This window comes from Lutjanus erythropterus, chromosome 9, assembly GCF_056507025.1.
Source record: "Lutjanus erythropterus isolate fLutEry1 chromosome 9, fLutEry1.hap2, whole genome shotgun sequence".
Classification (NCBI taxonomy): Eukaryota; Metazoa; Chordata; class Actinopteri; order Lutjaniformes; family Lutjanidae; genus Lutjanus; species Lutjanus erythropterus.
In genome coordinates, this window is record NC_139325.1 from 7144812 (window position 1) to 7168988 (window position 24177).

Genomic DNA, 24177 nt, shown 5'->3' on the forward strand with positions numbered 1-24177 from the left:
AACATGAAAATTAACTTTTTTTCATTGTTGGTATTTGATAACTGCTAGTAAATGAAACCATTGTTTATGAGGACAAGTAGAATTTTACTTTGGACAAATAGATTTCGACCCCAAATTTTTTTATGTTGAACCCTGTCAGAAATGTCAGAAATACATCACCTGGAGATTCAATAGGGTACTTATATATGGCAGGATATACCACCTCTGAACAAAGTACTCAGATGAGTTACTCTGATCTATGAGCAAGAGGGTCAAAGTTCTGAGGAAGTAGCGTGTCCCAACTGTATGAATACTGCATGCAACAGTTTGTCAGGGCAGCTGCAGTACGTGCTCAAAGTAAAACAAAAAGTATGCAATTTGGAACTGTTTCATAAATGACCACGAACATATCTTTGATATCTCTGCATAACTGGGAAGATGGCATGTCTGAACAGCCAGTGTATCGCTCAGGCTCTAGATGTGAGGTTGCTAAACAGACTTACAGAGTATGCATTTGACGTTGTGTTTTGTTTCCCTGCTGGCTATACCTCCTCGGTGGAGGTGCTGGGCATCCGACGAGACTTGGAGGGAGAAGATTCTTCGAACACGTCATCCTCCATGCCTTCTTCTATGGGCTTCATTTTTGCAGAAGTCTTGGTGCCGGGTGACTTTTCTAAAAAGAAAAAACAAACAAAGAAAATGTTACAACTGAATCAACGTGTTTTCAATAAATAACTGGTTGCAATTTCTTTTTGCTCTTAGGCACCCGGGGGTGGAAAAAGTGCATCATTCTGGCTCAACAACCAACAGAGGAGGTCACATGTCACAGGGGACACAAACCTGCAGAGCACATAGCAAACAGTTCACACCAGAGGAGGTTATTATCAAATGTGCGCCCATACCCACCCTCCCAACCCTGACACAAGATGAGTGGATGAACAGATAGTGTGAAGCCAGAAAAAGCCCTGTCAGTGTGTTTCCATTAGCACCAACAGTTGCTGCATTACAACTCTAAGAGCTCTTGTGCAGAATGGAAATAGAGCTGCTCCTCTGCACTAAAAGCATTTAGAGCAACACTCCACTGCACAGGCTTTTAGTCTGTATTCAGGCTACAACAGATACAAATATTTGGTTTCACAGAGTGTCTCCTGGTAATGCATGTGATGCTTTCACTCTGTTTTGGAGAATATGAATGAGTGATGTCACTTGGGTTCAACAAATATGGGTTGTTGAAGGAAGAAGTGGTATTATTAGATAAAAGCTAACAAGAGCTGATCGTCTGTGCAATATGCATTTAAAGTGTTTTGCAATTCAGTTTTTTTGCAGACTAATCTTGTCACAATAAAAAAATCTTCCTGAGAAGGTTTTCACAACAAGAGACACTAAATCTCTACTGAAACTCAAGATCCAACTACCAGGGTAGAAGTTACTAATTACAGATACTCTAATTACTATAATTAAGTAGGTTTTTGGGGTACCTGTACTTTCAGGAGTAGATTTTCAAGTCTGTAGTTTTACTTGTACTTAAGTATGTATTACACTTTGTAATCTACTTAGTTACTTTTAAAATAATAAGTCAGTACAATTTGAATTAAGATTAAGATCTTTCATCTGCATTCTTGTAGCCAATGAGGTGATCTGATCACAAACAGGCCAATGGGAACCAGGACATATGGGGAAAAAATGCTGCACCAGACAGGTTTGGAGAAGGGATGTTAATGATTAATCGTTAACCAATTAATTGATTAATAATTTTAAAAAAAATGTATTAATAGATATTTAATCAACAGTCTAGAAATGGTTATTGGTTGTTAGGATTTTCAACTAAGGAAATTGCACAAAAATTGCAACCCTAGTTTGGAGAGGTAAGTGTGATCACTGGGAGATTTGGAGAAACAAACTGAGAAACTGTAATTGTGTATTGTAATTGAGTCATATTTTAGTAATGTCACAATACTTGTACTTGAGTACAGATTTTCCACCACTGCCAGTTACTGATGAAACATGTTTGAAAATGTCTTATTTTGTAGGCCTACATTCAGATCTATTCTCACTGACAACATGATACACAATTTAGTCGTCCACTTCAGCTGTTTAGTGCTATTCCTCGCAAGAGGCTAAATGAAAAATTGACAGTAAAATTGAAGCAGCAGAAGCTGAAATACCCTGACTTGACCCCCAAAGCTCCAAAAACACTGGAACCTACATTTCCCAAAATGCAACACAATATCATCTTCACTAGACCCACGCTGCCACATCTCTACTGTGTCATCATTGTCATTTTATCAGACAACAAAGCTTAAACTCTTCTTCCATCATATCAGCGGTGGGCGGCTCTGTTGTGCAGGTGCACACCAGGAACTTGTGACATCACTGGGTGCACTGGGTGGGGCTACAGGCGGAACAAAGCACACTTCTGATCTCACCCAACCACACCCATCAGTGATGCTGGCTGTGGTTGGGTGATATGAGGGTATACACCAGGGCTTCTCAACCTTCAGTAACTGAAGGCAACACCTCTGATTGTTAAAAAAGTTCCCTTCCTGAAAAAGTGAGATCAAAACATGACAAAAAAAGAAAAAAAAATAATTCTGTCAGTTTGAATCCAACCTTAATGTATTGAGGGTCATATTTCCTCACCATGATCTTTGGAGCTTTTACTGCCGCAGGGTTGTCTCCCACATCACTTTTTCATTTAAAAAACAATCCAATTTGTGTGACCGCATCTGAGAGAACATTGGCTAGCTAACAGTGGTAAAGAAAAAGAAAAGAAGAAAAAAAGAAAAATATAGTCCAACCATTTGGCATTTGGCACAGTGCCACTGAGAACGGCTGGTATATATCACGCGATAGTAGAAATGTGTCGACGGCAGAGATTTAACATTTCTACCATGTGAGCTATTCTCACGTGATCTTGTGAATCCAGCTGCCTTGCAAGGTGACAAGATCTGGGGTTCAAGACTGGTTACCATGTTGTCACATGAAGAGTGACAAGAAAACATAGAGGAGGAGAGTGAAACTGTAAATACAGAGCATCCCATCCAGACTGGTACTTGTTTGAATTGTTAAAAAATGATAAGTAGGTTAGAAAGGGGGGGGGGCTTTTAGGACACGGTTTAAAGGTTACAGCTTCTAGACCCAGTTTGAAGAGGTAATGATTTGGTTACAGGGTGAATAGAGAATATAATGAGGACAATGAGGTTGGGTTGGGGTAGAGGTAGTGGTGGTGGGGGGGAAATAAAAGAGGTGGTCTTACAGCCCAATTCAGGGAATGGCTCAATCTGAGGGTGTGGTCAGAGCTGGAGGAGGGACAGGAGGAAGAACGTCAGAAAAAACACTGACACAAGTTTTAGAAAAGCATGCAACCTGTCAGGAAACCTGTCTCCACATGTGTGTGCACATCACAGACTGTATGATAAGTAGTGGACAGAGCCATCGTGACGTCACCCATTGAACTGTGGACTACCCGTCTCAAGTTTGACATTATAGCCGACACCATCTGTTTTTTTTTAGAGCCAGAATTGACCATATTTGAATGAGAGGGTGAAACTGGGGTGTAGCCACTTGTCAATCACGAGGTAGAAATAAATCAAACAATGAAAATAATCCCTCATAAACTGTTCCCCTGCTGTCGGGCACTCATAGTTACAGTAACCTTGAAACATTCAAACATCGTGCCGGGTGACCATGTGACTTACGGAGTGACGATCCAGCAGATCCTCCCCGTAGGATCTGGTTGAGGACGTCGTCAGTGTCGCTGGTGCTCGCCATGCTGTTCCTCATCTGCATCATAGACAGCTGAGAGCACAGGCTGGGCTGACGGTCCATCTTCTTCACCGCCTGAGACACACCCACCACCACCACCACCACCATCATCATCATCATCATCATCAGTACAGTAAGATGTGTTGCTGCTGTCATACCAGCATGTTCTCACTCCCAACTAATCAAATACAGCAGCACATAATGAACATAAATACGTAACATAACTAGAGATAAACCAATCAACTTTTTTATGTTCTGATGCGATTCCAATGCCTTAGATATCTGCCGATAGCGATACTATACTATACCATGACAGGTACTCTTTTTATCTTGCTGTTTATGATTATCTATTATTATTATTACCTATTATTATAATATCATATTATTATTGGTAGTAGTAGTAGCAGCAGTAATAGTCATAGTAGTGGTGGTGGTAGTGGTAATAGTGGTAGTAGTAGCATCAGTAGTAGTAGTAGTAGTAGTAGTAGTAATAAGATCACATGAGGCTGAACCAAACTGACTTGCTGTCAGAAACTTTTGACTCTTCTTCTTCTTTGGGGTAACTTTTGACTCTGAGCAGCGCCCTCTAGTGGATGTGACCATTACATAATTAGAAACAGACTCATCTATTTTTATACATAGAGGGAACATGAATGAGATTTAAGGCAGTAAGTAACTTGCTTAACATCTTAAAAGAAGTCAACATTCACTTTTGGTTTCATGTCTCATCTGTGAAAGTCTCCAGAGATGACCCTGCACTACGGGGCTACACAGTGTTTTTGAAGTTCGAAGCATAGACTAGATTTGACACATTAGGAGTGAGAAGAGGTTGGTCATACAGTGTGGTGCTGAGGTGTTAGCACTTTCTGTTTGTGCTACCTAAACGTTTTCATGATACTGTGACAGTAGAGCTGTGAACCCACCTTGTCGCTGAGTGTTGGGTCATTCAGAGAGTACAGTTTGTTGGTGATGTCTTTGCCGATGAGGTACCTGAACACCTCATTGAGGAACGTGTCTGACTCCAGGAAGTAGGTGAGCCTCTCTCGAGACCAACACAGGAACTTACAGTTCTCCTCCGCCATGATGGTCACCTGTCAATCCAACACATTTGTTTTTCAAGAAAATAGGATTCTATGATCTATCCATGAAACACATCCATTATTCACTTCACTACTGCAGTCACTGAGGCTGAGTGGAGGTAACAGGGCAGAGGTTATTTAATGATGTCACAAATGGGGTTTGTTCATTTTCTTTTTACCTGGAACTTCTCTCCTCGGTGCATCTCAGTGGACCTGAACTCTGGAGAGTCGATGAATGAGTTGGTGTAGATGTTGTGGAGGAAATGTCCTCGGTACGACACCTTCATCCTGTCACAGAGAAACTTCACAGTCAAAACTCTGAAAGTGATTCATTGATTCACTGATTTTTTATGTTGAAAAAGTGACAGCCACATGTTTTGATTGGCAAAGTCATAATTGCTCTAATGGCTACATAGGGTGAAAACTTTATATTGCACAGCATTTTAATCCCATCTCACCACCCCATATATTGTCCAGGAAGCCAGTGCAGTGATTTAAGCTCTGGTGTAATGTGCTCCACTCTCTTGGTGTTGGTGAGGAGGTGGCAGCAGTGTTCTGGATGAGCTGCAGCTGTCTGATAGATTTTTTACTCAGACCTGTGAAAACACTGCTACAATAGTCCAGCCTGCTGACAAATGAAAGCAGGAACAAGTTTTTCTGTATTATATATTATATATATTCTTGCTATGTTTTTAAGGTGGTACTAGGCTGATTTAGTAATTGTCTTTATCTGACTATTAAAATTTAGGTCTGAGTCCAGAACTACACCAAGATTTCTGGCTCGATTTGTAGGCTTTAGTGACGTGGATTCGAGGTGAGCACAGACTTTGTTCTTTGGGGCCAAAAACAACTATCTCAGTTTTTTCTGTGTTAAGTTGTAGAAAGGTCTAGATAAAAAGAAACTCAAAAATAATTGTATTTCAGAAATTGGTCACTGTGAGCTGTTAACCTTATTGGTCATTATTTTTTTGGTGCCTGGAAATTAAATTATTATTCACTTTCACTTCAAAGAGTTTAGTCAATCATTTTTAAAATAGTTTTGTCAGGTTTATTGTTTTTTGTAAATATACACTCATTCTGAATTTGATTTCTGCAGCATTTCAACATTCCACAGGTAAACAGGAGTAAAAGTGTCATGATTGGATATTAAAGGGGCGTCCTGGAAAGGTTCAGTCGTTCACATGTGTGTGGATGTGGAAAACTGCATTTAAAGAAAACTTTTCTCAACACACAACTGCAACCCCACATCATTGTATAAATGATACTACATGGGCTCAGGAATACTTCTGAAAACTGTTGTCAGTAAACACAGTTTGTTGCTGCATCTACAAGTTAAGACTCTACCGTGCAAAGAGAAAGACATTTATCAACAACATCCAGAAACACTGCAGACTTCTCTGGACCCAAGCTCATCTTATATGGACTGACGCAAAGTGGAAAAGTGTGCTGTGGTCTGATTAGTCCACATCTCAGATTGTTTTCACAAATTGTGGATGTCGTGTCCTCCAGGCTAAAGAGGAAAAGGACCATCCAGATGAACTAACTTCAAAAGATAGCATCTGTGATGGTATGGGGTTGTGTTAGCCCCCATAGCATCATGGGTAACTGTTACATCTGTGAACCAATAATATGAACCAATCAGCATCAACATATCCATCACATAGAGAAGAAGAGAACAGCAGGGTCAGACAAACAGCACATACTTTCCTTTGAGCAGAATGCTGAGGCGTTCGTCCACAGACGTCTTGTCCTCGGCGGCGTAGGCCTGTCCTTTCTTCAGCGTCTGGATGGTGCAGAACTGTCCTGTGAGCCTCTGGAACAGAGCCTCCTGCACATGGAGGGGCTCAAACATCCGCTTGTAGACCGACCGCAGCTCCCTGTCAATCTTAATCTAAGAGGGGCGAGACACAGCCTTAAAGGGACACTTCACCCCATAATCAAAAATACTTTTATAGTATAGTTAATAGTTTTGGAGATATGGGCTGTGGAGATGTCTGCCTTCTCTCCAGTATGATGGGACTAGATGGCACTCAGCTTGTGGTGCTCAAAGCACCAAAAATATAAATTTGAAAAATTTAAAACCAGTGTCTCTTTCCAAAAACCATGACCCAGTTACTCAAGATAATCCACAAACTTTGTTGTAAGCAATTTCATGTAGGAACTACTTTCTTTCTGTAGTAGAATCTACCAAAAGTACTTTAGAATCTACCGGAACTACTTCCTTTTCAACTAGAAAGAAAGTAGTTCCTACATGAAACTGCTCACAACAAGGTCTGTGGATTATCTAGGGTAACTAGGTCATGATTTCTAGACAAAGACACTGGTTTTGAATTTTTCAAATGCGTGTTTTAGTCCTTTCAGCACCATAAAATGAGTGCCATCTAGTTTCATTATACTGTAGAGAAGGCAAACATCTCTATGACTGATATCTCAATACTCAAAAAGGGATTATTTATCAAAACTCAGCTTTCTAATGACATTCTATAAGAAAAGACTGCTGTGGTCTGTGAAAATATCCATAGAGTAGGTAAAGAAGCAGTGTCTGAGGAGGACAGGTCTCCTGTCTCCTTATCAACAGTCCTGGTCTGATTCTATCAGCTCACCGGCGGACCCTGAGTTACACTAAATCCCCCGGTGCACACATGGATTTTATCTGCATCTCATTAGCATAAAGTAGGAGTAGACCTGGGAGGAAATGCTGCTGAAAATCTGAGCATAAATAAACAACACCTGGGGCCACTATTTCAATTTAGAGGAACACTCAACTGGCCTGAATGTAAAGTGACTGGAATGTGACTGATGGCAGGTGTGATGATGGAGGACCCACCGGCCTGCGTTTGTACAGCAGGAAGAACAGGTGCATGAAGTTGACCACCAGGAACACCACGTTCCAAACCATCACGTCCAGGTTACACCTGTACAGAGTCGCCCAGGCAATGAACAGACCACATCCTGTCAGAGTCACAGACACACAGTGTTAACACTTCAAACTTCAGTACTTCTGACTAGTTTCATATCCATTCATAAAGAATACATCATGTGATGTGGATGTCATGTCAAGACATTTAGTATCTGTACTGTGGGTTATTGAAACTTGCTTGTCCTAATATAGAGCACAAAAATAAAAATATGGATAAAATCCAATCCACTGAACACTGATATGCAAAGACGTGAAATGTTCAACAGTGTATTTAAGACCACTGTAGGTAAGAATCTGTAGCTGGTAGAGGGAGGTAATATTCCAAGAAAAAACTCAAGTCAAGGTGTCTGTGGTGTGATGAGTTCTGCAAAATAAAGCAGTGTGGATCACTGACAGCAAAAAACACATTTTTTTTGTGTCCCCTTGTAAATATCAGAGAATATCCTCTTAAATTTTTTGTTTTTTACTTGTAAATTTATCACTTTAATCTCAGACTTTTTTTTTCAAATGGATTTGTGATTTTTTTTCTTGTAAATATACTACTTTAATGTAAGAAAATATCATTTTTTTCTCCTATATTTATGTTTTTTTCCTCACAGATTTACAATGTTAATCTCAGATAATATGCAAGTTTTTTTCTTAGAAATCTGTTTTTTCCTCATAAATCTAACACTTTAATCTCAGAGAATATCCAAGATTCTCTTCTCTAACTCTCTTCTCTATTTGTGAAGTAATTCACAAAAAATTACCACTTTCATCTCTGAGAATATCTAATTTTTTTCTCCAAAATATGGAGTTCTTTCTTATAAATTTACCACTTCCATCTAAGAGAATATCCAAGATTTGTCTTTTTTTAAAAACAATATTCCAGTACAATATTTGTGTGTGAGATGTAGTGGAGTATAATTATAAAGTGTCATGAAAAGAAAAGACTTAAGACTAAACAAAGTGCCTTAAATTTGTTTCAGAGCTTAAACGTACTTAGTTACATTCCATCACTGTTTGTTTGTTCAACACTGTAAAAGTTAAACACACTAAAGTACTTCAACTCAGCTTCAGCTAAGAAAATGTACCTATTCATCATAATAATTCAGATATTTATTTGTCCATTTCATATCCATTTACCATTCAGTTTATGATATGACATTATGACCCATGTAGACTTGCATAATAAAACAGGCAGGATGTTTTAAAGTTCCCTCACATGATGAAGAGCTGCAGCTCTGTTAGTTGACTCTTCCTCTTTCCTGTCTGTTTCTTTTTCTCTTTAAAACCCTCTGGGATGAGTGCAATGTAAATAAACGAAATGTCAAAACTGTGACCACATTACCCATAAATCCTGCTACTTCCTGTCTCCATTCTCCTTCCAGCAGAAGATAAACATGTTGGAAGTGTTTTTCCATCCGCCATCCCTCCTTCCTTTATCTACCAGTGTCAGAGCCTTTTAAGGCCTCGGCTCTGTGACGAGGTTCTTTCTGTGTCTCACAGACTTTAAAACTGTACAAATGTTCCAAATGTTCCACTGAGAACTAAACTAAAATAAACCCTTAACCAGCTCCTGGTCATACTGTACAGATGTGTTGAGGGTACAGTGTTAGCGGCAGGGGGTGGAATGCGGTCAGTGGGGGGTGCTGTGTACAGACCTGTCATCAGGAGGAGGCGCAGCAGGATCATGTGCAGGCCCAGGGTGGTGGGGATGACCAGGCCCAGCAGCAGGGACACGTTCCCCAGATGGAAGAGGAGGTGGTGGGCCTGCTCCCACTCCTGGCACGAGGTGGCGTTGGGCTCCACCGCCGGGACTCCCGGAGTGGCCGAGGGGAAGGAGGGCAGCGTGGTGAGGAGGAGGGGGGACAGGTCTGGGCTGGAGGACATCCTGCAGCAGGGTCACCTTCAAGACTGGGACAAGGTGGGAGAACAAGAGGATGGATCAGAGCTGCTCATTTCTGAAAAGACCTTGTTTATTTCTTTGTTCTATTCAGGTACATTACTGTCCTGTTAGAAAATAAGGAAATAGTATATTTATCAATAATAATCTTTCTTTGAGCTTAAGTTATTTGTACTTGCAGTATGTTTGCTCTCCTATGTGACTTAAAGGAAGAATATGTAGCCATTTCACAGTCCAAATAGTGAGTTGGAGCCATAGACTGTATATTAAATAGGTTGTAATCCTGTTTCATATGTGATCTATGGTTGAAGTGAGTTGTTTCCTCCCCTCCTCCAGTGAAGCTCTTCAGGCTGCAGGAGCTCTGCAGGAGTGCAGGATGTGTGCAACATCGTAAACTGACAATAACACGACAACGAGTCCTGTCAGTTGTCTGTCAATGTAAAGTTCAGTCTGTTATCCTGAAAACAAAAGCTCTGAAATAACACACTCTGGATGATGAGTTCAGTGGCTGCCTGTCTCACTGCTGCCAAACTCCATTAGCATTTTGCTCAATTTAACAGTTATAAACACCTATGCCTTCTATAAGATTTATAAGTCACACATAAAAAGACATTTACTCATTCTGTGAAAATGTGAATTTAATTTGACCTCTGATTAATGTGAAACAGACGTACAGAACAGTTATTCTGGTCTGGAATGGAAACTGGTGACTTGGGTTGAGCAACCAATCCAAAGTGTTGAGAATGACACTCAACAATCGACTATCTTTCTCCAGAATTGTGTGTAGCACCTTTAAAGGGCAGGTCTGTTATTATTTGCAAGTTGTTTTTTTTAGGTTTTTATATTATTCTGTACCTTTGCACAGAGTGTGTTATTTCACAGCAGTGGGCTTTTGTTTTCAGGATAATGGGCTTAACTTAACAACTCACTTCAACCATAGACATTACATAAAAGAGGGATTCAATCTATTTAATATACAGTCTATGGCTCCAACTTGCTGCTTGAACTGCTCTGTTCATTTTGTTACACACAGTTGCTACATATTTCTCCTTCAAGACTGCAGTCATTGTTTAGGTTTTTTTTTTTTTTTTTTGAGACCACAAAGAAAAGCTGACAACAACCTAGGACACATCATCACCTTACTGCACACATGTTATCAGACAGAGCTGTCTTTGTGTCCAACATTCAGCTCTTGTATGGCTCTCAGTAGCATCTTTATATAAATGAACTAAATGTTTATTATGTTACATATTAGTAGAGGTTTTGTTAACAAAGGGCTTGATTTTAATTACCTGGATGGACACTATATCACAGCTATGAGGGAGACTTGAATGGTTTTTACCATCACAGTCACTCAGAGTCTGAACATTATGACATGATGTGGGAGGGTCTGACCGATTATCACATCCAATATTCAGCATTTAAAATAAAATCTGGATTCTGATTAAACAAATCAATTTAAAAATGTGGTAATTTGTCTCTGATGCAGCTGCCTCTCTCTGTCTGTAGTCACTACTCAGTGTCCCACCCACAGCAACTCTCTGATTGGCTTCATGTCACAGGTAATATCCTATCACTCCTGAAGGCTGCTGTGCTCCAGGCTGTCAGAGAGTCTGGAGCTGCTCTGATGAACAAGCAGATTTTCATTTTTTCTGCAAATGTAAATCTGTCCCAGATATCAGTTTCCCTGATTACTAAAAATCAGTATCAGCCCAGTACCAAAACAAAGAGTGAAAAGTGTCTAAAAGGCTCTGTAGATCTCAGAGGAACTGCAGACGTGTTTTTTTTGTTTTGTCTTGTTTTTAGCTCACGGACAAATCAAACAAAGTTGCCTGTTGCACACTGATTACTGCAGCAGCAGTAATCTCTCTTCTCCCTCCTGCTCATTCTCAAACCAGCTGATTATGGGTGTTCACTTGTCAGTTAACCAACCAGATTTAACTGATATCTCCATCAGCCAATCACGTTGTTGCTGTCAAACATTAAAATCGCTTCTCCTCTGTCATTTCAGTGCAGAGACACTCCTCCACCCTGTTCACCTCCAGTTCTTCATATCCAGAGCCCAGGCTGAGCTCATCGCAAGTCTGTTTCATTCAGACTGTGCACATGTCAACTAGATATATTTCATACACTCAGACAGAAGTGTCTGCTGACTGAAACACAACTGCTGTGTGAAAAAACCCACAAAAACAACTGGATTCCTGAAAAATTATAAATTATGGATAGGATATGGATTTTTTCTAATCAATGATAATTACCCATTTCTCATGGCAGATACTGATAAGATACTTGATCATTTCACTTTTTTGTAATTTAAAAAGAAGTTGATATAACCTGATTTAATGCAGGGCTGGGCAGTATATCAGTATTATATTGTATCATGATGTGATTGATTGAGATTATTTTGAATGTGTTACCATTAGTAGGATGATTCTGCAGTTGGGATATTGCACTTATTGCCATTTTGCCGTTTTGATAAAATTGTGATTAAAGGGATAGATCACCCAAAAATGATAATTTAGTCATTATCTACTCACCCTCATGCTGGCTGAAGGTCAGGTTTAGTTTTTTAGTCCACAAAACACTGCTGGAGTTTCACAGGAAAACAGTGCTGCACAATCTCCCAAAGGAAGTGAATAGTGACCAGTTTTCAAATTGAAAAAACAACTGGTAAAAAAAAAAAACAGCCTGAATCTTCACTGCAGATCTTTAGCTTGGAGCCACGTTCACATGCACTCTGTCTGAACTGTGTGTGTGTGTGGTGTGACAGTGTGTGAACAGCATGCTGGGGCCGATGTTTTTTTAACGTTTGAAAATTGGTCACCATTCACTTAAATTATTTGGGAGTTTCTGCAACGCTGTTTTCCCGTGAAACTCCAGCAGAGTTTTCTGGACTAAAAAACTAAACCTGACCTCCACTCAGTAGATGACTGAATTGTCATTTTAGGGTGAACTATCCCTTTAACTGTAAATACAATGTAAAAATGAAATACTGTGATGTCAGAGATCAGTTCATGTCACAAAACATCCTGTGATGATGTAGCAGTACAGCTCCTCTGTTTAAACTGAGACTAAGTGAAGTTACAGGAGCTCTCAGGATCATTTTCAGTCAGCTCAAACATGAAATAGTTTAACTTGTGAACTCCACAATCCCTCCAGTGTATCAGAGGTCTGTGAGCTGCGGTGTTTGTTCAGTCTCAGGCTGATGGGAGGCTCTCGTGTAAAAATAGATGCTGGGATACACACAGACACATGCAGACTCTCACACAGGAATTTCTCACAGCTGCAACTTTCTGACTGCTCGTCAAAGTACAGAGAGAATCGGACGGCTCGGTACTCACCGACACAACGAGAGCAGCAGGACCAGGATGAGAGGAGGAGAGGAGGAGGACAAGAAGAAGAAGAGGAGGACCGATTTCTTCTGTGAGACTCTGAAGACAGAGACTGGAGACAGACAGAGCTGTGGACTGACGGCAGGCTGGACCCTCACACTGGGGGGACTGCACAGTGTGTGTCGCACATTCCACACAGCTGACAGGGACAGACTAAAATGGGCAACGAGGAGAGAGCGGAGCAGCTGCAGGGACAGACAGCACCGACAGGCGGAGACAGAGCTCACATTAACCCCGCTCATCTCCAGTGATGGACAGAGGACTGACAGTCTCTACTCAAGTACAAATACAGTTACAAGTAGAAGTACTGCTGTTAGAATTACTCAAATTAATGTATTTTTTACATTTATGAGTAGGTTTTCAAGTCTGTACTTCTACTTGTACTTAAGTATGTATTTCTCCACGTAATCTACTCAGTTACTTTTAAAATCATAGTTGAGTATTGAGTACAATTTGAATTTAATTGAATTAAATTTAACCCAGAATTTATTAATCAATATTTAATGAATAGTGTAAAAACAGCAGTAACTGCACCTCATCTGACATTTTTTTGTCTGCTGGAGACAAAGAAACTTAAACTTAGAGTTAAAATGAGAAATGAAATAAAAAAAAAGATTTTAGACAGAAGATTTGGACAAACAGAAACCCCTTTAGACTGAATGGCTGCTATTGATGATCTGTTAAACATGAGCGGTTAAAAAGTAACTAATACTCTGAGTAATTCTTTGAAGAATATTTTGTACTTTTACTGATGTATTTTTATAACACCAATACTTTTACTTGTAACTGACAAATATCTTAGTAATGTAACAGTATTTGTACTTGAGTACAGATTTTCAGTACTCTTTCCACCACTGAGTTTTAATTACTTTTAACCGATGATATCACAGTCACCTCTCCAAATTAGGGTTGCAAATTTTGTGCGTTTAGTAATTAGTTACTTCCACCCCTGGTTATCTGTCCGACTGTGCGGGGACATGACTGAGAGATGGTTGCACTCCTCCAAATAATTCATTCTTAAGACTTTTTTTTAATATATTTTTAAATGTAGATATAGATGGAGATATATTTTCATCAAAAACTAAGAGGCGGGCCTCACTGAGGAGCCATAGAGCCTCTACAAGGTGGGGAAGGGGGGACCAGAAAAAGTTTGGGAACCACTGTGTTAACTAATGTAGGTGTGAGGAGCTATTCATATTGAATTTGACAAAAAGTGTATTGAACTAGAATGGCACACCCACCTTTAACTGAAGACCAACTTACTGAGTCATTTTCATGACAACTGAGAAAACCCCACCCTGTCTGAAGGCACCCACAAAATGTATTAATGAACATTGAGTTAAAGGGATAGTTCACCCAAAAATGAAAACTCAGTCATTATCTACTCACCTTCATGCTGACTGAAGGTAGGTTTAGTTTTGTTAGTCCACAAAACACTGCTGGAGTTTCACAGGAAAACACCATTGCAGAATCTCCCAGACAATGGAAGTGAGCGGTGACACCACACACACACAGTTCAGACAGTGTGCATATACACATGAATGTGGCTCCAAGCTAAAGATCTACAGTAAAGATTCAGACTAAAAACATGGTGTAAATAGCATTTTTTAGTCAACTTGGCATGTTGGGTCTTTAGGAGACGTGAATTGCAGCAGTATGGAGGCATTTTATGTTTTTATTCTATTGTTTTTTTTTTTTTTTTACATAACAATTGTGTTAAACTGCTGTCAAAATTAACTTTCATGGTGAATTTATGCAACACATATACTAACATTTAAATAACACAAATTGACACAGTAAAATAAAGTCATTTATTTCTACAGTACAATATAAACACAATGAGCCTATTTACATCCACATTTTACATTTGCACAATATTACATTCACAACAGGCACTGATCTACTCTGTCAACGGCACGTATTAAATACAGTTAAGACATCTGCAGTCACCTGTTTGACTTTATACATTCATAACTATTAAAGCATGAATCTCTCAGTTCAGCTGTTTGTCTTTACATTCAGTTGAAACTCAGATTTACAGCAAGATCTGATGAATGTGACGAGCATAAAAACCACTTCAATACATACACCAATGATCAGAAGCTCTCCTCAGTTATGTCCACTGCTTCTCCGTGGACAACGATTCAAATCAAGAGTCAGGTCAGAAGCCTCAGGATCCATCAGCTGCTCAGTCAGAGCGTCGCCTGTGTGACGTCAGAGAGCAGCGGTGAAGACGTGCTGAGGGAGTTTCTCATGTTCTGCTTCAGTATATAATTCAAAGCACAGAGACTCAGATGAACTAATTAACTACAGACACAGTCACAACATCAGCTCTCCTAAAGGTTTTTTTCCCTCTCAGTTAAAGTCTGTGTAAAGGAAAAAGGCATTAAAAAACAAAAACACATTATACATGTGAAAACGTGAAAACACTGAGAACTGGTGCAGTACTGAATTGTGGAAACAGGCAGATCAGAAACATGGAATATGCTCTAATTTTTTTTAATTGTTCAGATTTGGTTGGCTGGTTAATAAGATGTGGTGTTGACATGATGGAGTGACAAACTCAGAACACACATTCATTGTTCCTTTACACAATCTTTAAAGCGCTCAGACAGTATGTTAGTGTCCAGTGTAGGACAGTAACTTTCAATAAGGACATTAAATCCTACTGTCATGATTCAAAGAAAGACCAACCAAGGAAAACCAAGGAGAAACTGAGAAAAGTGACTGCAGGTCTGTTGTGGAAACATCAATGACAAGTAAAGGAACTTTATAGGAAAATGATTACAGAAGAATTTTAGGGCATCAGGGGAAAAAAGAGATAAAAAATGTATTTCAAGAATAAAGTCAAAATCTTGAGAAGAAAGCCAAATTTCAGAATTAGTGCCAGGCACAGGAAAAAGTAATCAGAGGGATTTTTTTAATTAATCAAAATCAAAATATTGAGAGTACAGGTGATGTTGAGAATAAAGTCAACATGTCAAGAATAAAGTTGAAAAGACGTAAGGTGTAAGACGAAATAAAGTTTTTTTAATTTTGCATTTTATGAGTCGTAATGTCGAGAATAACATTGAAATGTCCAGAATAAGGTCCAACTTTTTATCAGCGGCCGGCATTCAAAATAAAATAAACCAGAGTTGGAAGATTTTTTATATTTTACATTTTCAGAATAAAGTTGAAATGTTGAAACTTAGGTTGAAAAGTTGAGAATGAAGGGAATAAAATGTTGAGAATAAAGTTGAAATGTCAAGAATAAAGTCAAACTTTCAGTATTAGTGCCTGACACAAGAAAAAAAAAAATCAGAGGAAAGTTTTTAGTTTTATTTTGCATTTTGAGAATAAAGTCAGTCACAAATTTCTGTTGTGTACATATTAGACAAAGAACATAATGCTTAAGTTGAACTCTTTAAAGCAAACATTGGTCCAGTTCTGTGGACCTCTTGCAGTTTTTCAGCTAGTTTTTTTCCAGCCGGGTGAACATTACTTCTGATGATGCTCTAATTCGCATATTGAGATGTGATGATAATGTGAGCAGATGACATGAGATGGTACAGATAACACCACGCTGTGTCCTCTTCACTGACACTCATTCTTTCAGCCAGTAGGTCGCTCAAGTTAGTGGAGCAGTGTGTGTGTATGTGTGTGTGTGTGTGTTCAGGCAGTCCTTTCACCCTGCACCGGCACTTGCAGGAAGGCATCTGCTTTTTCTAATTCTGTCCCTGGCATGTGACAGTAACTTGGTAAGCGGAGATCGTAGCGGTGGCCGGACCTGTCGAAGGCCTTGTCGTTGAGGGAGTACAGCTTCTCTGCTATGTCATTGCGCACAACCAGGGCAAAGATCTTGGCTATGTAGCGATGCTTCGCAAACAGCAGGTAGAGTTTTTTCCTCCTCCACGCTACATATCTGCAGGGGTTATCAGCACGCAGGGTCACCTGTGGAGGAGACACATCACAAAGAGAGGAGGCTGAAAGGACATAATAATATAATTCTAATAATATAATATACAGGGGTGTGTATCTCACTGAATGGGACCAATTTGATATGCATTTTGATACATGTTCAACAATACAATACATCTTAGAAATTTTTAAATCGCTAACAATTTGGTACAATATGAGTCAGCCCTGTCATGATATGATATGAGATGATGCAATGTGTGAGTCTTTACATTCTGATTCTATTAGTGATATATTTGTAGGATGCTATTAGTTGCAAGAAGAAATTCTGATAGTTTTACTAAATCCAGTCACAGGAGAGACAGAGAGAAGGAGACATTACAGTGGTGTTAACATCTTATTATGAATCTCATGTGTAAATGAGATACTGTAGCCTAAATGAGAATCTGTGAACAAACTTTAAAACATTAAAATGCATTTTCACAGTAAGATGATCTGCTGCTCTGTTTCATGAGAAGAGTGCTGTGGTTTTGATTGAATTTGACCGTGTAGAGGAAGAGGGGGAGCGGAGGAACAGTGATGCTACATGTTACCTGCTCTACCAGTGATATGACAGATTTTGTTTCTCATCTTTCTTATAAAACCCAGACTTATTCTACACTTGCACGTTCTTTAAGTTTTTTGGTGCAATATATTTCTTTTTTTTCTTTTCTGTCTGTTTTGAGGAAATGAAGAGGAGAGACAGGAGAGGTAGGGGAAGCACTTGTTATGTGTGAGCGAGACAGCAGGTGTCCAGTGACAGCGTCCTAATGAGACTTTTTGATACACTAATGCTGCATCAATTGTTTTCCAATTCATGTTCAGCTTTTTACCGACACAGGCTGTCTGAACTGATGCACTCACAATGTACACGTTAAAGCCGCATGAGTGAATCCTTACACCCGTAATAATACTGTATAAAATAATATTAATAATTCCACTTTATGACAATGTGTAGTTTTACCCATAACAATATCTGAGATCTGGGAACAGATGGATGAAGGTAAGAGCCAAGTTGCAATAAAGTAGAATTATCCTTAAATGGGGACAGATGGAATTCAACCCAAGGTAAAACTTACTCAAATAACCAGTAAAAAAAAATACTCATTATTAGGGCTGCACAGTAAATCGCAATATTATCAAAATCGTAAAATGGCCAAGTACAACACCTGAATCACAGAACTCGAGCCAAATTGGAAAAATGTGAGGAAAAAAAAACAGCATTATATGGAGTAAGTTAAATAGTATCACATACTGTGATTGTAATTTCAGTCAAAATAATCGCATAGACAGGATAAAAAGAGCCTTTACTGATGCCCAGAGGGAAAATTTTGGTAGGTTTTGAAAGAAGACCCACTGCTGACATACTAAAGGCTGATTTGACTTTTTCTTTTGCAATTCTGTCCGATCAGTCATCATAGCTTCCTGCAAGGTCCACCAATTATGGTATTTGCCCAGTGTTTTATTATTTACTTTTCTGGTCATGGTCGTTTAAAAGAACTCAAGCTTTGTCATTGTTATTGTCATTTGTCAACGCTCTGTGCACCTTTATATCTAATAATTTTGTGCCTCCTATTCTGACTCTGAGTTTGAGCTCCAAAAAGATTTTGCTTCTTTGTGGAATACCCCCTACGTGCACTTCTCCATTTACAAATAAATCATATTTTGTTAGAATTTTTATAATTAAATTTCAAAAAGTGCTTAATAATATTTCAAAATGCATTTCAACATTAATAAAACCAACCTGGAAGACACCCTCCTCTGATGGTCTGAGAGAGTCCCATTCAGGTGAGTCCAGGAACTGGAAAGGGTAAATAAAATGCAGGAACTCTCCATTGACTGTCACACGGATTCTGCAGGAGAACAGAGGGAATGTTGATGTGAAATAATCCACTTTACAATGGGAAACAGGACAACACTAAATCACACAGGACGCACAATCTGCTGCTGGGCGCTGCCTTTTAACCTGACACACCAGATGGTTTGTTACACAGAACCATCTGGGAAGCCGTCCATAGAAACTGTTTGGAAAAGGGTGCGAACTTTCATAAAAACACTTGGCTGCACTGGGGCTGAAGCTAAGAGAATAAAACTAAATGTCTCACACTCCTTAAAAATACAATAATATAGAGATAATGCAATATAGAAAGTCAGCTCTACTTGTGTCCTATGATGGAGCAGTGATATTATAAGAGCCTTTGTCCACCACAGTATTACTTCACCTGACAGAGTTAATTAATTTACACCTTAACACCTTACATCTTAACCTTTACAGCTTTCATTTATGATTAATATTGTGTGTTGTTTTCTATGATCATTTTAGCTGATGTAGTGTCCTTAAAGGGCTCTGTTAAATAAATGTATTATTATTCAGTCAGCGATTTGTTTTTCCAGCATACTAATATTCAGCATATTTCCTGTCATATTAGGCATTACTGTCATTACTGTCAGGTGGTGTGACCACCATGTCATATTAATTTAAGCCAATAAATAATAGGTCAAAGTGAACAACACTAAACATCTGGCCACTATTCAATACTCTTAAATGATTGTAAATACAAAACACCCACAAAATAATATTGTGTTATACAACATAAGCACTCTAAGGGACACATGCCAAAGATTTAACTTAGAATTATATATGTATATATATATATATATATATATCTCTATGTATCTATGTATCTATGTATATATATATATATATATATATATATATATATATATATATATATATATATATATATATATATATATTCATCCACTTTGACATGACTTTCTAAAATACTTTTTTAGAAGCTTTATTTGTCATTGACCCAGCTGCAGCTTTGTTTGTTTTCAGTTTGGATTATGATGCTTATGATCTGGTTCTTCATATTTGTCTAATATTATAGTTTGCTCCTTGTCTGTAAAATATGCTGCCAGTGGACTTGTCCGGGCTGCCATTGGTCAGATGATGCAAACACCGCTCCGTTCATGTAAACACGCTCATCACTAGATCAGGAAACCCTGGGTTGACTTATCAAGCTGATAACCAGCTTTGTGTGACGGCTCAGTGTGATTTCTTTTGTTAGGTTTAGTGAAACCAGAAGTTACAAAAAGATATCCTGGGTATGTTGAACCACCTTCGTAGCTCAGGCCCCAGGTCTTCAATGAATATGAAACTACAGCAACATCTCTCAATTTGATATTTTCTGAAACATATAGGCCGCTTTGCAAAGCAGACTTTACCGTTTTTGTATTCTTTATGTCTTTTATCTTACTGTGTAAACCATTCTGTTCCTCTGTATACTGAATAAAGTATTTTGTGAGAATGACAATAAATAAATATCTTCTGCCTGCCTGTATGTCAGCTGCTCAGACTCAGCTCATAGCCTGAATATGTCTGCAAACACAATGATGATAATCAGTCTGGTCAATAGAACAGCAAATAATTACTGGAATGTATTTGCTGTGGCCTACATTACTCTATAAGCATAATTAATATGATGACAGTAATACACTATGAAGTATGAAAAAGAAACAGTTCTAAGTCCCAGGACAGTATATGTTTCCCTTCAGATGAATTATTCATAGACTGTACACTTATGTTTATTTATTATATATTGTCTGTGTTTATTTATGCATGAAATCTCTTGTGTTTCAGTTGTGGCTGTCCATGTGTCTGTGCTGAGGTGACGGATGATTATATGGCAGCCTCCATAGTTTTGATTCCCAATATCTTATTATTGCAATTCCTCAGCTCTGTGTGATGTGTGAGTCATATCAATCACGGCTCCTGCAGGGTCAGGATAAAAAAAAAAAAAACTCTCTTCATGTCATCATGTTGAAGATGGTAACACAGACACCTCAGCATCATATCAGGCAGGTCAAAACAGGGACTGAATCTACTGTTTGTGTAAACATGTACAGAAAGATAAAGGAGAGTTTCACTCCACACATTAATGTAGCAGCTGTTGCATCAGTTCTGTTAAGGCTAAATGTGGACTCTGACAGGGACACTAACAGCAGACTCTGATGGAGGACACTTGTGGAGCACGTCTTCATATCACAGTGTCTAGTGTAATAACTAATTAATAATTCTGTATTTTGGTCTTTTGGGCTGATATAGTGGCTTTGCCAACGCATTAAGCACTGAAAACCTCAAACAGAGTGGCTGAATTGGCATGCATTATTTTGTACAGCAAATTAATTTATTTTCAATGAATATAAATTTAGAATGAGCTTATTTCTTTACATGCCATATCACAAGTTAGACTCCTTGATCGACTCTCAGTATTTAAGATGGAATTTCAAATATAGATGCTGAATTGCCAGGATCTGACATAAAGTCTCTGTTGGTCTCTGTGTCACATTTTAGCCTTAAGTAAAACTATAAAAGCCCATTCCTGACAATTTGGTGTAAGAAAATCCTGTAGGTTATTGGTTGTCAAACTGAGGGGCGGGCCTTGTGTCACTACAGGGGACCTGAGCCGAATGATATTATTTGATACTGATACTATTATGCTGGCATTTATGTCACTGAAATTCAACTTCAGTCTTCTTTTAGCAGTTGCTTCCTCAATCATTCATCTTGATTGATAATAATTGTGGGATGGAGGTGAGAACTTTTTTTCGGCTGATCGAGGACATGCCAGAAAAGAATACTAATAATGAGAACTAAAAGCTTCTAAAAGTTTACAGGAAGTGTGGCACTTACGTGTAAAGATTATTGTTATAACAAGATGTTTTTCAGGTTATAACAAGATATTTGATGTTATTATATCATACAAACTTTTCACCTTAAAACAAACAACCTTTCTTGATTTTAGGACAGTTTATGTTATAACATGATAACACACTGTGACATTATGCAATGTAGAATAGGCTATAAGTTATTATATGAAACAATTTGATAAAACAATGAGTTATCACATTATAACATGATGTTATAACAAGATAAATGTTATAATGAGATGAATATTGAAACAAGATGGATTTTTTTTTTATTATAAGTTTGTTCATAATAGTATGAAAATATATTGTCATAGGCTCCTGGAAAACATCTTGTTACAACCTGAAGTTTCATTTTATACTTTGATAAATTTTTTTTAACAAAAAATGTTTTATGTTACAACATGATATAACATGTTGGGATAAGATATGTTGAAGATATGTTCTACATTGTAAGAATGTAGCCTACGATTTAAATTGTTATAACACAAAACATATCACGTTATAACATGATAACATGACATTATGAGAATAGGCTATAAGTTATCAAGTTATAACATGAAACATTTTGATAAAACAATAAGATATCACATTATGACATGATACACAACAAGATCCATGTTGTAACAACAACTTTCATGGTATAACTTAAGTTTGTTGATACAGGCCAACATGAAAAACGTTGTTATAACAACACACTTTTCACGTTATAACTTGATATTGATCAATTCTTGTTTTTTTTCTGACATGGCAGCCATATTAAGTCATTATTGTGAGATAGTACATCATTATTAGATCAGTGAGTCATTCTTTTGATTTAGAACAAAGTTATTCTTTTGAGTCATTACTTACAGATATGAAAGTCATTGTTTCAATAAAGTTTGTCATTATTTTGAGATACTACAAAGCTAATATTTTGAGATCTGCAAGTCATTATTTTCAGATAACCAGATCATTATTTGGAGATAGTACGAAGACATAATTTTGACAATTATTTTGAGATAAAACAATTATTATTTTTGAGATACATAAGTCATTATTTTGAGGAAGTTTGTCACTATGTTGAGATAGTGAAAAAGTTATTATTCATTATTTAGAAGTTTCTCATCGTAATGACTCAGAGGATGTTTCTTTCATGACATGGACAGAAATGGTCTTCCTTAAACTCTAAGCATTAGTGTAAATGTAGTTTGCTGTGAGTCTATCAGAAGTGAGGTGTTCACCTGCCAGACAGCAGCACCGACAGCTTGTCTATGGCGGTTTTTCCCTCGATGGCGAAGCAGTGGTCCTGCTCTATGGAGTGGATGTCTCCGTCACAGCAGGCCACTATCTTCCCAAACTGTGTGAGCGACACCCCGAGCTTCTTGAACAGGCAGTTGTAGAGGTCCTGGAAGTCCTTCTCGAAGGAGACGCTCCTCAGCCTGTAGGACACGTGGAGCACCTGTCCCAAACACACCCCGAAGAGCGCGAAACTCCACAGGAACGAGTCCGTGGTGCACAAGTCCGACCAGGCCCACAGAGTGGAGCAGAAGAAGCCCAGAGTGAGGAAGGTGAACAGGTAGATCAGACCGTAGAAGCCGCTGCCGCCCATGAAGCCGAGGAAGAGGAAGATGTGAGCGAGGTGGAACACGGAGCCCTCGGAGCCCTCCCTCCACTCCTCACACAGCGGGTACCCCGCCGCCGCCGGCTCCGCCGTGAAGTTCATGGCTTCAAAGTCCGGAGGCTCCATGTCTGCTGGAGGGACACGAGCTAACAGCACATTTCACACCAGAGTCCACCCGGAGTCCGTCAGAGCTCACAGACGCTCAGGACAACTGCAACACTCAGGCAACATGTCAGGAGTTACTCACAGCTGAGCTGAGGGCGAGGAGAGGAGCGAGAGAGCTGACACACGACAGGAAACTGAAAAAATAAAACCAGGTTCTCAGGTCCGCACAATGATGTGACCTCCTTTGGTTTATTATTGGAATTTATACTGAGTCAAAATTAACCTTTCTTTTTTATTTTATTGTCAAACAAGATCTATATTCTAGCTCTCCAACATAATTAAATTGCTGTGATCATTTTAAGTGGGCTCACTATAACAATAGGGGAGACTGGGGTACATTTTACCAGTGGGCAGAATGAGTCCATGTACAGTTAACTGTAAACAAAAGTAATCATGTGGCCAAAAATTAAGGAGTAGAGTTCACACAGTCAGTCTCAATCATCATAAGCAAACCAGAGCTAAAAAAAAGATTTTTGTTATGCCAAGTGAATTCATCATTCACCAGCTAATCACAGCACAGGTGGTTTTCCGACAGCCAGTTGTGGCACAGGAGGATTTTACGACAACCAATCACAGCACAGGGGAGTTTGCGACAGACAATCACAGCATAGGAGAGTTTACAACAGTCAGTCGCAATAACAACCAATCACAAATAAAACCACACCGAGTTTATTTGTTCTCAGTTCGAGACAAATGGTGTGACCTTTCATGCCAAAATCAGCTCTACTGACTAGATGGAG

At 38.7% G+C, this 24177-nt stretch overlaps 2 protein-coding genes across 3 annotated transcripts; both read right to left on the reverse strand.

Moving 5' to 3' along the window:
• Positions 1 to 214: 214 nt before the first annotated feature.
• On the reverse strand, positions 215 to 13167 carry popdc1 (popeye domain cAMP effector 1). Of its 2 annotated transcripts, none has more exons than XM_084725994.1 (8): positions 12970 to 13161; positions 9387 to 9639; positions 7651 to 7775; positions 6527 to 6714; positions 5003 to 5111; positions 4668 to 4835; positions 3678 to 3819; positions 215 to 652 (listed from the first exon to the last, which is right to left on the reverse strand). In XM_084725994.1, exons 2-8 carry the CDS (start codon positions 9613 to 9615, stop codon positions 522 to 524), a joined length of 1092 nt encoding a protein of 363 aa, XP_084582120.1. In that variant the 5' UTR covers positions 9616 to 9639; positions 12970 to 13161; the 3' UTR covers positions 215 to 521. The 2 variants fall into 2 exon arrangements, with proteins under 2 accessions (XP_084582120.1, XP_084582121.1); XM_084725995.1 differs by lacking the exon at positions 215 to 652 and adding an exon at positions 3105 to 3278 and having other exon boundaries at positions 12970 to 13167.
• A 3153-nt stretch (positions 13168 to 16320) lies between these two features.
• popdc3 (popeye domain cAMP effector 3) lies at positions 16321 to 23485 on the reverse strand. Its single transcript, XM_084725996.1, has 3 exons — positions 22893 to 23485; positions 18701 to 18809; positions 16321 to 16953 (listed from the first exon to the last, which is right to left on the reverse strand). The coding sequence occupies exons 1-3, from the start codon at positions 23396 to 23398 to the stop codon at positions 16675 to 16677; spliced, it is 894 nt and encodes a 297-aa protein (XP_084582122.1). The 5' UTR covers positions 23399 to 23485; the 3' UTR covers positions 16321 to 16674.
• Positions 23486 to 24177: the final 692 nt, after the last annotated feature.

Bases quoted from the DNA above. Each gene is read 5' to 3' on its own strand.
- popdc3 (XM_084725996.1), bottom strand. From the start codon at position 23,398: ATGGAGCCTCCGGACTTTGAAGCCATGAACTTCACGGCGGAGCCGGCG. The intron at 18,810-22,892 runs GTGAACACCTCA...GTTCTCCTGCAG, and splicing joins TCGGTGCTGCTGTCTGGCAG to AATCCGTGTGACAGTCAATG. The intron at 16,954-18,700 runs GTTGGTTTTATT...TCTCCTCCACAG, and splicing joins CAGAGGAGGGTGTCTTCCAG to GTGACCCTGCGTGCTGATAA.
- popdc1 (XM_084725994.1), bottom strand. From the start codon at position 9,615: ATGTCCTCCAGCCCAGACCTGTCCCCCCTCCTCCTCACCACGCTGCCC. The intron at 6,715-7,650 runs GTGGGTCCTCCA...CGCCCCTCTTAG, and splicing joins TGCTGTACAAACGCAGGCCG to ATTAAGATTGACAGGGAGCT. The intron at 4,836-5,002 runs GTAAAAAGAAAA...TTGGATTGACAG, and splicing joins ACCGAGGAGAGAAGTTCCAG to GTGACCATCATGGCGGAGGA.